At 46.6% G+C, this 18,358-nt stretch overlaps 1 protein-coding gene across 1 annotated transcript in view; it reads left to right on the forward strand.

Annotated features, from left to right (window-relative positions):
- Window positions 1–97: 97 nt before the first annotated feature.
- LOC149336261 (solute carrier family 60 member 1-like) overlaps window positions 98–18,358 on the forward strand; it is a 309,160-nt gene continuing 290,899 nt past the window's right edge. The window contains exon 1 of the mRNA XM_089552795.1: window positions 98–658. Within this exon, the coding sequence (XP_089408921.1) occupies window positions 369–658 (290 nt within the window). The 5' untranslated portion in view covers window positions 98–368. The remainder of the gene's footprint in view (window positions 659–18,358) is intronic.

Raw genomic sequence — 18,358 nt, forward strand, 5'->3', positions numbered from 1 at the left:
CCGCTCTTTCTGTTTTCCGCTCTCTCTCATCTCCCTTCGCTCTCTGGGTGCCCTCTATTAGGGACTCGAAAATCGGTTTCCCTAAACACGTCGGGGGTGGGTAGTCCGGCGGCGAGTGTCTCTCTGGCACCCGTCATCCCCCGGACCTCCGGACACGGTCGTCGAAGCGTCGGAGAGGCAGTCCGTGAAGCGGAAAGAGCAGCCAGCCGTCCACGGTTCGGAGAGAATCGACCAGTCTGTGACGATGCGGCTGTTGTAGCGCGCGCGCCGCAGGACCCTGTGTGTGCGACCCAATATTTCATCGCCAAGCCAGCCGCCCACTACTCTTCTCCCTTCAGTCCCTGCGTCGGTCGTCGGTGTCCAGGGTCATGGAGGCATCGGCCGGCGCCGCTGGAAGCGGTGGTGGTGCAGTGGACGGCGTCTCATCCGTGTCCAAGCGCGAGTACTTTCTCGACCTATTCTGGCGACACAAGCACACCACGGTGACACTATGCTTCGTGTTCTGGAGCTTTGGCATGTGTGTCGCCTTTCTGGGACCGACGTTGTTGGATTTGGGTTGCAAGACCCAGACCGTGTTCTCGACTATGTCCTGGGTGTTCTTCAGCCAGTCGCTGTTCATCCTGCTCGGAGCCGCGGCCGGGGGCCTGCTCGTCGAAAGGTAAGCACGCCGAACGGAAACCCATCACCCGCTATTCCACCGAAAACTTTCGAGCCACCAACATTAGACGCGCGCCTTTGGTAGTTCATATATTGCAGCGCTTTGATGACGCTTGGGTTTTGCCCGGACTGAGGGAGAAGATGCTTCAGCAACTATCACGAAACGGCTGCGGCTTTTTTTTTTATCAACGGGGCTATACGTGGGCCGCGTTTTCTAATCTATGAGTGTGCATTTCTTATCGGGAATGGTGCGCTCAGTTTGTTCAGGCCATTTAAACTTGACACTTTTTACAACCGAGCTTTCCGGGCTGACATTTATCGGCATTGAACTCCTCAGATGTCACGCCAGACAGCGTCATAACGGATGAGAGCGGAGTTAAATATGGAAAGGGACTGGAGCGATGACCGTGTTGCAGACGACGATACTTCGTGGATGAGACACCTGCCTGCATTGCATTGAGCGGGCTCCACTCTACGCGTACTCTCACAACCGTTCACCCTGATGACATAGAGAAAAATGGCGATATTTCATCCGACTGTGGGCGAGATGTTATTGCCCTTGATTGAGTACTGCGCTAGATGTGATGCGTTTTTCGATGTAGGCTGTCAAACGCTCTGATTTGACAGCCGTGTTGTCTCCATGTAAAAGAACGAACTTCTCCGTGGAAGCTTTCCTGACTCTGAAAGCGAGCGAAGCGCAGTGACGAAATGGTTTAAAGACTCGCAGATAAAGCGAGCAGAAGAGAACATATATAGGGCGATGAAAAAAAAAAGCAAAAAAAAACAATGAACAGACTAAACAACGCTGATAAGCGGGCACGCGAACTGACAGCTGGTTTTAATATAGATACACAATCACTATGTTTCGCTCCACGTTGGACAGTTTTTATATTATTATTTTAATGCGTCTAGAAGAGAAGGACGCGAGCGGAATGCCCGCTGAGGAAGCGATAAGAGAAGCTCCGCTTGCTATCACAGAGCAGACGGCGGTTGATATTTAGACGCGCTCAAAAGCGTGTATTATGTGTGAGATGTGGGGTGTTCGTTTGGCCTCACATATGCTACCAGGCTTTCTGCCCTACGTCTTCTACACCACCGCGTCAGATTTCCGTTCTTCAGAAAATCCGGATTGGTCCAAAAGGTTGCAACGTCACACGTGAAGCGGCGGATTTGAAAAGTATTAACGCATTAGAAAGCTGCTGAAGGTCGCGACATGACTCAAACGCCATTAGAACATGTAAGTATATAATGCAAATGAACAGCGCTGAAGATAAAACTGGAGTAATTGGTCGGGAATTGAACCCCTAACCCTTGCGAGTCACACATGCTACCACTATGCCACGCAGGCATCCTCATACGGCTTCGTTAAAGCGGAGTTATATATGTATGTCATGTGATGTATGTATGTCGTGTGGCAAGACAGGGGGTCTCTGCGATGCAGCTGGAGGTCGTCATTGCGGAAAAAAAGTAAGATGTAGTCCAGCGTGTAGCGCGGTGGTCGAGAGTACAGGAGGAAAAGGCTACATCCCGTCGTCTCGTGGGTCGCAGTGTCGAAAGCATAGGTTATAAAAATTCAGGGGGCACTTTGGCTCTCTAAAGTGCTGCAATGCGAAAGCGTTTCCTGGCGCCCTGTTTGTTTTTTATTTTTTTTTGTTTCTTGTCATATTTTATTGTATTTTTATGTTGCTATTTTTTCTTTTTTTATTTTTATTTTTTTTCTTATTTTTACTGGTTTTTTATTTCTCTCTTCCTATCTTTATTTGTTATTCTTTTTATTTCATTCATGACAGCCATGCATTCACTAGATGCGCCTTTATTCACGCTCGAACCTTGAACCTTCGTGGCGGAGTGGTAGCGTCTCCGCTTCAAATGCCAAAGGCCATGTTTCGATTCCCAGCCTCGACGCAGTTTCTTTTTAAGTAGTGACGCCGAAATGCGGACACATCTGCCGACACGGCTGCTAACGACAGTATCAGGCATTAAAGGCTTTCGCCTTAAAAGGCAGTGCGGTGTCCCCGTTTTTGTGATCTGGGGCCACATACATGGACAGCATGTCGGTTAAAGTTCGGTTGAGGCGCTCAGTCAAGCCCGCTCGTTTGTGGGCAATGAGGCGTGAAGTGGCGGAAAGGTTAGCACAGACGCAGGAGAGCCTTCACTACTTCCGCAATGAATTGACGCCCACGGTAACAACTTGCGGTGGTAGATGACGTAGGTGTATCTTACCGGTGCTCACCTATGGGGCAGAAACGTGGAGGCTAACAAAGAGGGTTCAGCTTAAGTTAAGGACAACGCAGCGAGCTATGGAAAGAAATATTTTAGGTGTAACGTTAATAGATGGGAAGAGAGCGGAGTGGGTGAGAGAACAAACGCGGCTTAATGACATCCCAGTTGAAATCAAGAGGAAGAAGTGGGCAGGGCATGTAATGCGAAGGCAAGATAACCGCTGCTCCTTAAGGGTAACGGAGTGGATTCAAAGAAGGCAAACGTAGCAGGGGGCGGCAGAAAATTAGGTGGGTGGATGAGATTAAGAAATTTGCGGGAATACGGTGGCCGCGGCTGGCGAAGGACAGGGTTAATTGGAGAGACATGGGAGAGGCCTTTGCCCTGCAGTGGGCGTAGTCAGGCTGATGATGATGATGATGACGTAGGATGACGTTGCGGAGTAGAAGCAGCGACACTCGGTAGGCAGTTACCGATGGGAGGGCTGCCGTTTCGCAGTATAGCAAGTAAGGCGATCGGCACAGACAACGATCCAGCGACTGCCATCGGAAGACTTCGAAAACGGGCATGTCAGGTCTATGTCGACTTGCTCGAACGGAGCGTGGTGAGGCTTTACAGGCTGCAGCAGACCAGCTGGAGCCGTCGCGGGGAGTCTGTGGCTCTGACATTGCGCACAGTGGATACGTACCGTTCAGTCGTAGAACGCATTTTTGGCCAGTAAAAGCGTTCTTGCATACGGCGGAGTGTACGAGCCGATCCAAGATGACCACACGTGGGGTCGTCACCGCGCAGGACGCGTAAAACAGGCGGCAATGGGCTTTGTGGAACCACGAGTAGGAATCGTGTGCACACGGGGGAGTACTTCTTCTTACAGGGGACCATCGCGAACACAAAAACGGCCAGCAGCACCATGGTCTTGCGTGAAAGCCGGGACCGCCGTTTTCGTTGGTTGGCCTCAAATAAAATGGCACATACCCACTACGGCGGAGTGTCCAAGACACAGGCGGTGAACTGCTGGAAAGAGGAGCGTTTATAGAGGAAAATGAGTAGTAATGGGGTATAGGCTCACAGATTGGACGCCGCAACGACAGGGGACCTGTTAGCTGGGAGATCGTCGTACGCACACAGCGCTTCAATGTCTTCGCGGCCGTTGCAGTAGTAGTTGTTGTTAGAATTTGAAAAGATGGCACATACCCACACTGGGGGATCGGCCAAGAATCGGGAGGTAAAAGTTGCTATCCACCTGTGCATACTAAAGGCTAAAGAAAAGCACACGCGAGAGAGCAACACCGCGGGGGAGTCTACCACAAGGAGGGCAGGGAGTGAAAAAAGATAAGGGTTTGGATTGAAGAGAGAGAGAGGGAGAAAAAAAACGAAGAAGTGATTAACTCAAAATGTAATAAAGCATAGAAAACAAAATACTGTAACCTTTAGCAAGTCAGTCGATGAGATTTCAGCACATAGCGCTTCAACGTCTTCGCGGCCTTTACAGTATAACTAGAGGGAAAACTGGCTGCGCTACACTTAATTCACCATTGAGAGACGCAGGAATGCCGGGAAGACGAGGTTTCTTACTTGGCTTGACTATTGTAGGGCATGAAACGTGGATTCAGCCGCAAAAATACGACTCTTCTCGGGGACAGACCTCAAAGATATTCTCTGAAAGTTTCCATTCTAACCTAACACCCAACTTTCAATTGCGTTCAGTGTACTGAAGCAGTTAAAAACGCAGTGTTGAAATAATTTAATCTGCGCAGAGAGGAGAGCGTACAATCCACGTTTTCTGCCAAATAGTAGCCAAGTCAAAAACGGAACCTCGTGTTTTCGGAATTCCCTCGGCGGATGAAGTGCTCTTCGCATTGACGGTGGCGCCAGATTTTCATCTAGGTACCGCCTGTTTACAGGAGGTATTCCGGGGCCTGAAATGGGAACAGTTAGGGATGAGAGTTAACGGAGAATACCTGAGTAATTTGCGATTCGCTGATGACATTGCGTTGCTAAGTCACTCATGACATGAACTGCAAAGCATGATCAATGAATTAGACAGGCAGGGTGGAACGGTGGGGCTGAAATTAACATTCCGAAAACCAAAGTAATGCTCAACAGAAAAGCAAGGGAACAGCAGTTCGTAATTGGTAGCGAGGTGATGTAAGTAGTAAGAGAATATGTCTACTTAGGGCAGGTAGTAACAGCTGATCCTGATCATGAGCGGGAAATAACTAGAAGAATAAGAATGGGGTGGAGCGTATATTATTTATTTATTGATTGATACTGCAGGTCAATAGACTGGCTCTTGCAGGAGGGGCAATACAGTAAAAAGTGTGACAATGCAAAACAACAATAAACACTAACGAAAAATAATGCTGGCTGTAGCAGTGTTACTCAATCAATACATTCTGGCACCAGCATGGCATGTTATCTCAGATCATGAATGGCAGTTTGCCGATATCCCTAAAGAGAAAAGTCTACAACGGCTGTATCTAACCGGTACTCACCTATGGGGCAGAGACGTGGAGGCTAACAATGAGGGTTCGGCTTAAATTGAGAACAACGCAGCGAGCTGTGGAAAGAAAAATTATAGGTGTAACGTTGAGAGATCAGAAGTGGGTGGAGTGGGTGAGGGAACAAGCGCGTGTTTCCTAGTTGAAATCAAGAGGAAGAAGTGGGCTTGGGCAGGGCATGTAATGCGAAGGCAAGATAAACGGTGGTTCTTAAGGGTAACGGAGTGGATTCCAAGAGAAGGCAAACGTGGCAGGGGGCGGCAGAAAGTCAGATGGGCGGATGAGATTAAGTTTGCGGGGATACGGTGGCGGCAACTGGCAAAGGACGGGGTTAATTGGAGAGACATGGGAGAGGCCTTTGCCCTGCGGTGGGAATAGTCAGGCTGATGATGATGATGAATATTTAGAAATGCTATGAAACTTAATGGCACTATTGGTAATGTGCTGCCATCTGTCGGCGAGTCACGTACGTGGATGTGCAGGACGTGGGGTTCCACAGAGCTACTGCTGTCGGTCCTTCTCGTGGGAGGGCGGATGGTACGGGTCTTTTCTGTTTCTTTTTTGTTTACTGAAATTGCAGATGCATCGCACAGCATCGCAACCAGTGCAGGGATGTTCCCTGTACCGGCACAATTTCTTGCATTGTTTCCGTGGAAACCTGCTCATATTATACAGCTCACAGAGCATTGCCGACGACTGTGCGAAGGCCGGCAGACTTTGTACAGAGCTGTCTTTGCTGCAGGGCAGCCTGTAACAGTGACGCAAACGAAATTTACTGCGTTGCGATTAGTGCGTTTTAAGCCCGGATGGAGCGTGCCCTCCGCAAGCGATCTTCTGCTTTCCGTACGTCCTTCTGAGCGCATGTGTGCGTTCGAAGAGGGAACGACGAAGAATGAGCTCGTAAACAACAAGGCCGTTCATTCTTCCGGGGTTGGCGCTTATTTTTATCCTTATCTTCTTTTTATTTCCCCCTTTCTATCGGGGCACGATGCACAGAAAGAATAAAGGGCTCAGGCTGCAGTGAAAAGAGGTAGTAAACTTTGGCTGCCTTTTACTCGGGCTCCCAGCAACGGTTGGTCGCTTTTTATTCTGTTTACTTTTTTTCTTTGACTCCGTACCTCTGCGCGTATATTACGCTAACCGAACTCCGCTAGTCGCGTATACAATTCGCGATGAAGAATACAGGAGCACATTAAATATGCAACCATGGCGACCATAAAACAGGAAGATGTACACCGAACAGATGCTATTGTAAGGTTTTTCCCTATCTTCTCCAGTTTTTGATAACCGAATTGTACGAACAAAGCCCGTGGTTCTGTCCTCCGTGATGCTTCTGTCCAGAAGCAAAAATATTTCGGGCGTTAACGGGATATTTACGTGCTCAAAGTGCACGCGTAGAGTGTTTTTAAGCAATGGACGTTTTATAACTTTTTTTGAATTGTTGTGAACTTCTGGTACGAAAACACAAAACGCAGTTTTTCATCACCTCCCTGTTTACCGTATGACTTGTGTGGAAAAGCCAAAGCGGCACAAGGAATTTTAATTGAACAAGCAAAAAAAAAATTGCGAGGACACTTTGACAACTAAAGTGTTGAGAGGCGAAAACCCAGGAGAATAGACCGTAACGAATTCCGGTGGATGTGACGTCACACCGTTGCCGTGGCTATATCGTACCGAAATTATACATTTTTCGGGGATCTTAAGAGTTAATTACACTTAATTACACATTTTCCCACCAAATTTGACACAAATCCGCCGATTTTCCGACCATTCTGTGACAATTTTCACTTTGCCGTGACGACTTCCGGTGTATGCGACGTCACACCGTTCCCGTGGCTATATCGACGTCCGCGCTATTTCGACGCAATTTCTACATTTTTGCCTATAATTAATTAACTAATTAATATACAGTCATCACACTTGGATTCTGGGTTCATTTTTTTCCTCCTCTATCTGAAGCAACCGTTGCTTTTCTTCTATCTTTAATTAGTTCCGGAGTTAAGCGCGTGTGAGACGCTTTGTTAACGTACGACAGTATGAGTCATTAAAGGCTTTCGCCTTAAAATCTTTTAGTCGTACGCGTTATTGACCGGCCAGCGCCGTTATCGACCTCTAAATATATTGGGTGAGGGAGATGTCGAAACTCCTCCTCTCTGGGTTGTTGCGAATCGGTTCCGCTGTCTCTCCCGCTGTAGCCCGTTGTGTCGTAAGACGGTGCGGGCAGGGCACTTTTTTTTTCTTATTTATTTTTAAGCCCACACTAATATCTGTCTCTCCCGCCGCGCTAGCGCGGGGTGGGCGCAACGTTCCAGCGAGCAATGTGGTGACGCCCAGGGAGCCCTCATTGGGGAGGCCTACAGAAAGTTTCAAAGTTTATTTCCCATCTGGCAATACAGGTGGAGGAATCGTAGAAAAAAGCTGCCCTTGGGCAGATTGACGAGTCTCTGACCCCAACGATAGGCAGGGAGGCAGCATAAGAGTTTATACAGTTTTAAACACAATCACATCAGGGAAACACCAAAGAATACACGAAACAGCAATATGTATACATAAGGAAACTTAAACCACGTTATTCAGAAACAAATTATGAAGTTCTCGACGTCAACAGGCAAACAAACAGAAATTACTGTGGATATACCTATTTAGAAGAGATGGAAGAGTGTATTGAAGGCATTCTTTACAGGATTTTGTCGGGGTGTCAGCACTGTCCATTCTTCGTCATGTCTTGTTGGATACACCGTTTCTTTTTTTCTTTAGTTCTGCTAAATTCTTAGGGATTGTTATATTGTTCTCGATTTCCGTTTTGAAAGTGACACTAAGGCGATATTTATAAACATTATGTGCTTTAATGACTCTGGATCGACAAAAGAAAGTTGCACTTGGCTGTCGGAACGGTGAATTATACGTATTTCGGAGATATCTTTATTGCATTAAATGAGTCCGTTCAAGTCAAAGTTCAAGCGAAGTCAAAATACCTAAGTGAAAAAAAAAAAACGAAGTGAGAAAAAAATTAGCGAGAGATAATTGTTTTACTAAAATAAAAATAAAAAGAAGCCATGTTATTGCATAGCAATTCCTTTTAGCACATTTTCAGTAATGACAGTGGTCCCTGAAAAACACTAAAGAAAGAGATTGAGAAAGTAGGGGCAGGGGGCAACGGGTCAGCTGAGCTTACTTTACGTAGCTGTATGGAGCTGTTCTATTCAAGCGCAGGCTTTTGAAGAAACGAGCAGCTCGACTTCATTTGAGGGCAGCGACTTTTGGTGAGCCGTGTGGGCATCTGAGACCGTTGTATGACGACGGCATTATTGAATAGATGATTCCGGGAGCAGTAGCGCATCGAATAAACCGCACAAATGGCGTTCCTTTGTCGTCTCAAAAAAAAAAAAAGTGACAGCGGCCAGTGATGTATCATGCAGCTGCTATATTCCCCCCCACCCCACCCATGAAAAAAAAAATAGGGGTGTGCGACGAATGTAGCTCCTTTTTTAATTTAAGACAAAAATCGAACAAAAATATCTGACATTTAATGCCGAAGCAATTTTTAAAAAATAGAACTGGTCGAATTCCGCAAAGCCATCACACCTTTACGACAAGCGCCGTGTTTTGAGGGCGCCGATTTCCAGGGACTACTCGCTGCCTTCGAAATCAGGTCACAGCAGCGGCAACTCATTTTCAAGGCAGCAGAAAAGTAGAGTTCTGCACGCCGTAGCGTCATTGCAAGGTTATAATGAAACGGTATACTGCGTCGAGGAATCTGGTGCATGTGTTTACTCAAGAAAGGTAGCACTGCAAGGCGCACTGAGAGGGGACAGGACGAATGAAGACCGAACACAGACAAGGCGCTTTAACGGCACGCCACAAGGTAGCACGCAGGGCATGTTGTTGTCCTTTTTCCGCACTAATAGCACTAGAAACCCTTTGAAACGATGCGAAGGAGTTTTGTGTCGGAGTTTCTAGAAATAGAACAAAGAGAAACAAAAAAGCTTGATTTCAAAAATAGACCACAGTTGAGTATAGTCCAACTGTAGTACTACGCAGCATATACTCCTTCTTGATTGCGCAATATTATGTACAAGCCGCAGTTATAGTTGATTTTGTACCTTAGTGCCGATGGGTTCTGGATCGGTGTGATATAGTTTTCTGTGCGTGTCGCTGCTGCTAGTGAGCGCTGCAGTCGCGTGTTGTACCTGCTAGGATATGTAAATAGGCCGCGCGGATCGCTCTTCAAGGGACCAAGCAAGATACCTTGGACACGGATTATGGGTCACGGACAAGACATGGGTGAACTTTTCCAGGTGAACTTGTACCGGCATGGTTGTGGAGGTGAGATGCGATAGTGGGGACGCAAAAGGGTTACCGTGGATAGCGGACAACAGAAGTGGATAACAATGCATCGTCAAAGCCGTGGAATACATTTCTGCATTAAAGAAAAATTCGGCAGAGGCACGGTTCGAATCCCTGCCGCACGTTAGCCCACAACTTGACTAGCACGAGTGAGCTATATGCAACGAGAAATTGTATGGCGCCACCTGGAACGCTGTAAGAGGAACGGTCGCTCACAGTTTTGGTGGTATTGTTGTCGGAAAAACTCGCGCCACACTGAGGTTGGCCAGTGGGGAGCATATTTAGAGAACGGCATGTATACGATTGTCTGAAAAATTGCGAGGACACTATGCCGTGACGACTTCCGGTGGATGTGACGTCACACCGTTCTCATGGCTATATCGATACCCAGATTATACATATCTCGGGGATCTTAAGTGTTAATTACGCTTAATTACACATTTTTCTAATTTGACTCAAATCACACGTTTTTCCGACCATACTGTGACAATTTTCACTATGCCGTCACGCCTTCCGGTGGATGTGACGTCACACCGTTCCCGTGGCTATATCAACGTTCGCGCTATTTCGACAATTTTGCCTATAAGTAATTAACTAATTAATCTACAGTCATCAAACTTGGATCCTAGGTTCAATTTTTACTCCTCTACCTGAAGCAGCCATTCGTTTTCTTCTATCTTTTTTAGTTCCCGAGTTAACACGATTTAAACGCTGCCAAAAGTGTGACACCCTCTGCTAACGGACGACAGTATGAGCCACTAAAGGCTTTCGCCTTAATAATGGCGGTCCTCGCGGCTTGCTGTATGCGTCCTACGGCAGCTTGATGACGTCACCATACTTTACTTGCCATCGCTGGGATTTTCTGTTCCATCTGCGAGAACACCGACACACACACACACACACACACACACACACACACACGCACGCACACAACACACACACACACACACACACACACACACACACACACACACACACACACACACACACACACACACACACACACACACACACACACACACACACACACATATGCCGGCGGCTTTTATCGTAACGGGACTAATAGTAATGCTTTCGCGTTATAAACGCAATAAAGCTGTAGCTCACATTTATTCGTCACCACGGGAAGGAGGGAAACCTGGCAGTCCCTTTCTTTCTTTCCCTCTAATGCAGTCGGGTTCTTAGGACGTCGGGCTTGCGTAGGCTATACGAAGTTAGCGATGACCGCGGACTGCTTTCAGAGCAGTGCACATTGTTTCCTTAGCAGAGGGTCCCTTCGGAGTCCTTCCGGTTTCTCCGCGGCCCCGAATGCTTCTGTCTCCGTGGGCGGGTGCCAGAAATTGCCGGAACAGGGCCACGAGATACGCGGCCCCCCCAGCCGCGCGTGTGTAGCACGACCGGATGTTGAGTGACGCCCCCCGCCACCACCGCTCGCTCCGTTTCGAGGAACGTATAGTAACATCGTGGGTACGGAGCTTGACGACGGCGCACTGTATAACGGGTCGCGAACGGGACGCGTTATCGATTTTGGTGACAGGCGATAAAGCAGCATGCAACACAATTGCATGTGCGCTCACATGCATATTCACAAAGTGTGGTGGTAAGGTCACGCTCTGTACACAGTTAAAAGCAATAGAGGTAGAAAACTTTATTAGCATGCAATTAGCGATGACATCCCGAGTATGAGTCAGAAGCCCACTTTTGTCTCCGTTTTTTTTTTCTTTTCGGGCAGTCTTCCTGTCTCCCTCCAGACACCTGACATTCACCGCGCCTTTAAGCTCGGAGCAGAGGTAAAATTACTGAGGGTACTGGGCGCGAACACTCTTTCATAGCTCTCGCTCGTACTTTTTCACGTGAACAGCGCCCCGCTGTGACATCAGTTCTGTGTGGCACTCGCACAGATTGAATTCCGCTCTCCGGAAAGAGTTATATTTAGCTTCTATAGCGGTGCAATATAAACTTCAATATTAAAATAGCCTAGGTCGGTGGATCAGAATTAAGTGCAGTCAAATACTAAGATTTAGCGCACAAGAAATGGAACAGCTTTTTTTTTTGTTTTAAGAGAGAGATAACATATAGCGCGACCGCCGAATAACCCGGGGCTTTCATTCGTACACTTTTCGCCACTAACGGGAGCCGACGATTTTGCGCCCAGCAGTTGATTGGCCGCACCTCGCAAAATGTTTGTTGGAAACGATAATGAGATCATTATAGCGCTTTGGTATCTTTTTTCGGTGCTTGTTGGCTGAGAAATGTGCCTCCTCAGAAGAAGAGGCACCTGGGCGAGTTGGTATGGTTTCATATTGCAGATTAAGACAGCGTGAAGGACGCGGACACGCAACGATAACACATGCACTGTACTCACAAGTGAGCTACATTGGAGCGAATTAAAGGAGAATATAATATAGAAGATGAGAGACAAAGTGACAAGCACGACCAGCACGAGCGCTAATTGATAAAGAGCTCGTTATTTCTACCATACCGAACCTGCTCGCGAATGCGATAACTTGTATTCATGTTCTGGCGTACAAATATCCTGGGCCGGAAAAATAAAAAGTGCTGTAAGGCGAAAGCGTTTCCTGGCGCATTCTTCTTATTATTATTATTTAATTTTCATATTTTATTTTAATTTTGTTTTTATTTTCATTTCTTTTCTTATTTTTATTTCTTATTTTACTTTATTTTTTATTTTATTTATGAAACCCATGCATTCACTAGATGCGCCTTTATTCATGCTCAAACCCTGAGCTTTCGTGGCGGAGTGGTAGTGCCTCCACTTCAAATGCCAAAGGCCAGCCTCGACACAGTTGTTTTTTGATAGTGACGCCGAAACGCGGACACATTTGCTAACATTCTTTGGCCACGACAATATGAGACATTAAAGGCTTTCGCCTTAAAATCAGTTGGAAATTGGCACTCGAGCTGTCGTGAGTTTCCTTTAGACTGTCGTCTTTGCTGCGCTACAGTTTTTGGTGCGAGAGCATTACTTCGGTCATTGTGCGAAAAAGAAATCCGTGGCCGAAACGCAGCATGAAAATTCCGTCGCGGTGGCTCAGTGGTTATGGCGTTCGGCTTCTGACCCGAAAGACGCGGGTTCGAAGCCGGCCGCGGCGGTCGAATTTCGATGCAGGCGGAATTCTAGAGGCCCGTGTACGGTGCGATGTGAGTGCACGTTGAAGAACCCCAGGTGGTCGAAATTTCCTGAGCCCTTCACTGCGGCCTCCCTCATAGCCTGAGTCGCTTTGGGACGTTAAACCCCCATAAACCAAACCAAAATGTGCTCTCTTTATCGAAATGAACGTTTTGAATACGTGGAGACTTGGTGCTATGACAGGCTGCTTTCGCATCCCATTGCTTGTGTTCTCTAATTTTTCTTTTCTGTTGCGGGGACGTTACGAAAGAAGTTACCGCTATAGAAAGTTTCGTCCGGGCTTGCAAAGAAAACAAAAGCAAGCAGAAAAAAAAACACATGTCCACCATGGCTTTGTGGAAAACACCGAAGCAGCACTGTGGGCCGTAAGGCAAGATTGTTCGTATAGTGGTAGACTCCCTATTAAATTCCACCACCACTTGGGTTTCCTCAGCGAGGACAGAAATCTCATTGCGAGGCTTTATTGCAATTCGCCTCATCCAAATGAAGCTGTCGTGGCCGGAAATCTAACTCACGTTCGCCAGAGGAACGTCACCGACACTGAGGTACTTATTTTCCCGAGGCCTTCTCTGTAGCGTGGAGGCGTGTAGAGGTATTTCGAAACGACTACTCGCCAGGAGGCAGGTTGAGCGGTGTTTAATCAGTATCAAACAACCTTTCCGCAAATTTTGTGTCCGCCCACCATCATGTAAATGCTCGCACCATAGGGTAATAATAAATATAGAGTAGAGAGGAAGAAGATGTTTTAGTTTGTTGCCTTCAAATGGAAAATTTGCATCATATTCTATTACCAAATTGACGGCGTTTAATATGGCTTACTTTATTAATGCACTTTTTTGCAACCAGGGGTCGGTGGGGGCGTAATTCTTTTATTTCAGTTAGAGTTCCGTGCTGTTTTCACCAAGGCGGATTTGTATCCCTTTGTTCGTTTCTCTGTTCTGAATTATTACTAGGTGCCTCTCACTTTATATTGCCATACTTCGGAGATATGCATATTTGTTATTAATTTTGTTCATAATGCGCACAGTGCAGGGTACACGTAATTTAGAAAAGACAGTTCAAGTGGAAAATTTTCGTGGCTATACCCACCGTTAGAGGTGAGGATACAGAACCAGTGTTCGAGGCAGTTAGGCGTGGCGCAGTCGATGATTTCAGTTATTTCGAAGAGGTCTAGGGTCAGTTCCAACATTTTCACACGATATTCACGGGGACGACACAGGTCATGATCCGCAGTCGCCGACACAGCGATTGTTCGGGCCAGCAAAGAAGATTCCTCGACTTTCTGCGGTCGACTTGTCGAAGGATTTTTCTGGGGCATCCGGCTCCAGCCTGGCCCCGTGGACAGTTTGATGATGTCTGCGATCTTATGAACTAAATGCCCGGAGGTCAGAACAAAAGCAGTTCGTCAATAAAACTAACAGGGATGCCAATGTGGAGCGGGCAAGACATGTCTTGAACTGGACACGTGGCCAGTGGAAATGAGTGATGTGCTGGGATGAATATACATTCTTGTTGTCCGGAAACGATGGCGTCCATTATGTCCAGTCTGTGTCAGATGTTTAGAGCCGAGAGGGTTTGCTTCTGATCCACACTGTGGCTCGTAATGCATTTCCGGAGTTCCAAATCTCCTGAAGGTGAGTAGGTCTCTAGTCCTGTACCCTACAACGGGTGGACTTTCACGAATGCTACAGGAGCCCCGCTACACACGGCTTAGAAGCAAAACGTCAGGGCTCCAAACTTTTGACAAAGGCTATACTTCGGCCGAAATGCACCGGATTCTGCCGAAGGAGATGCATGGAGAGCATGGAAAGCATGACGATGGAAACGCCGTAGTATGAGTCTGCTTCTCCGCTCGTGGAGTTGGTCCCTTATCATGATTGAAGGTGCCATGAGAAGAGAGGTGTACGAGGAAATATTTGATAATGTGACGCTTCCATGGGCAGGCAGCAACTTCGGACGTGGTTATGGCTTCCAACAGGACAGTGACCTGAAACACGCCTCCATTGTGGTGAAGAATCGGTTTAGGAGGAGGAGGGCGAGCGTTATGGTGTGGCTGAGCCAGCCACGTGACCTGAATCCCATTTAACTCCTATGGAAAGGGCCCATACACGCCACCAACGCCGACGAGAAGTTCTGCAGCGCTGTATCGTCTTGTCTTTCTTCGTCCTTGTCTTAGGAGTGCCCTGTGTTTTTCCCCAAGATGAACTACCAACTAGCCCGCTCCTCCACCCTTGAGAAGTTCAACCAGCTCCTTCGGGAGTGGATGAACATTGACCAGACGACCATGGACAGCTTGTTGCTCCATACCTCGACTGAGCCAAGCCATGATTTATTAAGGCGAAAGCCTTTAATGGCTCATACCGTCGTCAGCTAACAAAGCGTGTCACACGCGTTTAACTCGGGAACTAAAAAAGATAGAAAACCAATGTTTGCTTCAGACAGAGGAGGAAAAAATGAACCTAGAAGCCAAGTTTGATGACTGTAGATTAATTAGTTAGTTAATTATTAGCAAAATGTTGAAATTACATCGAAATAGCGTGGACGTCGATATAACCACGGGAAATGTGCGACGTCATATCCTCCGGAAGTCGTCACGGAATAGTGAAGACTCTCACAGAATGGTCGGGAAAACGTGGGATTTGTGTCAATTTAGATGGAAAGACGTGTAATTAAGCGTATAAAAACTTAACATCCCCTAAAGATGTATAATTTCGGAATCAATATAGCCACGGGAACGGTGTACGTCACATCCACCGGAAGTCGCCACGGCATAGTGTCCTCGCTTTCGCCTCTCAACACTTAAGGCGCCAAAGTGTCCTTGCTATTTTTTTTTTGTGAGTTTGTTGGCACCTGCGGGCTCTCCACTCCACTGCTTCTGCACTAAGACTGCGATCCTTGTCTATACAATATGTTAGTTTAGTAAGGAATGATCTGCTGCTCTCTACGACATTTTTTTGTCGTTCAAGACAACTATTAGCCCCAAGAGAGAACTTTTCCGAAAACCACGCGCGCGGTGACGTGCGGTAAAAATAAGAAAATCGAACGTCCTTTCTGAGCTGTTTGTCAGTTTCTACACCGTCCGTGCCGGCAAAAAAGGCCTTTCTTTAAAAGGGCACCGCTTTGTTCGTTCCGTGTTCGAATGCGTCGCAAAACGCCATAACGAGGCATCGTCACGCAAGCTGACGTGTTTCGATGACCGCCGTGGGAACGTCCGAGCCGGTCTGCATTCCTTGGTGCGTCACGAACCGATGGCAAGGTTGCGTGCCCTTTAAAAGGGGCGGAAAATAGGAAAGCTTAATTGGGCTACGTTACCTTGTGCCCACCTATGGGGAAGAAGCGTGGAGGCTAACGAAAAGGGTTCAACATACGTTAGGGACCGCGCAGCGATCTATGGAAAGAAAAAAATTGCGAGCACACTTTGGGAACTGAAGTGTTGAGAGGCGAAAGCCGAGGACACTATGCCGTGACGACTTCCGGTGGATGTGACGTCACTCCGTTCCCGTGGCTATATGGATACCCAAATTATACATCTTTCGGGGATCGTAAGCGTTAATTACGCTTCTTCCATCTAATTTGACTCAAATCCGACGTTTTTCCGACCATTCTGTGAGAATTTTCACTATGCCGTGGCGACTTTTAGTGGTTGTGACGTCATACCGTTCCCCTGGCTATTTCGACACAATTTCGACAATTTTGCCTATAATTAATGAACTAATTAATCTACAGTCATTAAAAGTGGCTTCTAGGTTCACTTTTTTCCTCCTATATCTGAAGCAACCGTTGGTTTTCTTCTATCTTTTCTAGTTCCCGAGTTGAACGCGTGTGACACCCTCTGGTAACGGACGACAGTATGAGCCATTAAAGGCTTTCGCCTTGAAATTGCGGAGGGCATTTAATACTACTTACGTGCTTTGAAGGCGTCCAGTTCTGTCCACTGTACATAAAAAAATTACGGATTGCACTTAAGACGCACTTTGAAGGCGAATGAATTAATTCTTCGATGTATATTTCTTCATTTCTAATGACACACCTACTCATCAGAATAGAGTTGTAAGGCGACGCACACACTAGTTCCACCTTTATTTGCCAAGAAGCAACGCGATTTTGTGCCCTACACTCTAAACACGAATACACCTATATGGGAGTAAAAAGGGAGTAAGTTGTACTCTAACACACTCCCTTTTTAGAGGGGTGTGCGCTAGAGGACAGCTTACTCCCATTTTTAAAGGGTGTGCACACACTCTTTTTTAAAGGGTGTGCACACACCCTTTTTTAAATGGTGTGCGCTAGAGGGCAGCTTTGCTCCCTTTTTACTCCTTTGTGTTTAGAGTGTACGAGCTGCGTGCTCGCCTCACAATCTGAAGGTCCGCGGTTCGATTCCCCGCACGCCGACGCCGGGTTTCGTTGCTAATGGAGGCTTTCGCCTTTTTAAGGCTTTTTAAGGCTCTCGCCTTAAAAATGTACGATATGCACTAACTGGATGATCGGCTAACAGACTGCGCACATAACTCATGGGCACCGTTAATGTGCATTTGGTGCATAATGTAATCACTGTGTATAATATACTCTGCCGCTGTGTTCTTTTTCAATTCGCCTGGCGTGTTTAATAACTTCAATCAGAGCGATGGTGCAGCTCAGCGGTGATCAGTGGCCACCCATTTTCGAGTTTGTGTTGACATCAGTCACAGCGGATGAAATATGTTTACGAGAGAGGAAAACGGACGGAAATTACAACATTTAACACCCACCTCAGCTCAGCTAAACGGTACACGAAGATCTAAAAAAAAAAAAAAAAAACTCTACCATTCAAAGGTTCTTTGCGTGCAGTTTAATTCCGGTACGTCTGCAACTTGGTTAAATACGATGAACTGTGCACGAAATTGTTCAAGAGGTACAGATTTCATTACTGCCATCTGGATGGCCCCGAGCGAAAGTTGAAATGGCATTTTCTTGATTGTTCCGGTAGCCAGACGACAGTTCGCGACCTGATCTGTACGATCTATCAGACTATGTTTGCCATGGGCGCGTATGTATATTTCGGACCGTCGAATAAAGCATCGTTGAAAGTTTGCGCCTGTCCTGTCTTCTGTGTGTCCTTATATTTTGATTTGTTCTGACACTTTTGTATTTCCCATTCTATTTCCGTTACCGTGTATTGCCTTCCTTCTTTCTTTCTTTCTTTCTTTCTTTCTTTCTTTCTTTCTTTCTTTCTTTCTTTCTTTCTTTCTTTCTTTCTTTCTTTCTTTCTTTCTTTCTTTCTTTCTTTCTTTCTTTCTTTCTTTCTTTCTTTCTTTCTTTCTTTGTTAATAATGTCTTCTTTCTAGAACTTGAAAAAAAAAATGGTCAGCAGCAGCACACTCAAAAAAATAAAGAAACATTTCGTTATAGTAGCTTGACGGAAGCACCATTTCATTCCTTTTTAACACTGACGCAGCAGACCCTCTCTTACGAAGGATGCTGCTAACCATTGCCAAATCGTTGT

This window comes from Amblyomma mixtum, chromosome 7 (assembly GCF_055824585.1).
Source record: "Amblyomma mixtum isolate Tamu chromosome 7, ASM5582458v1, whole genome shotgun sequence".
Taxonomy (NCBI): Eukaryota; Metazoa; Arthropoda; class Arachnida; order Ixodida; family Ixodidae; genus Amblyomma; species Amblyomma mixtum.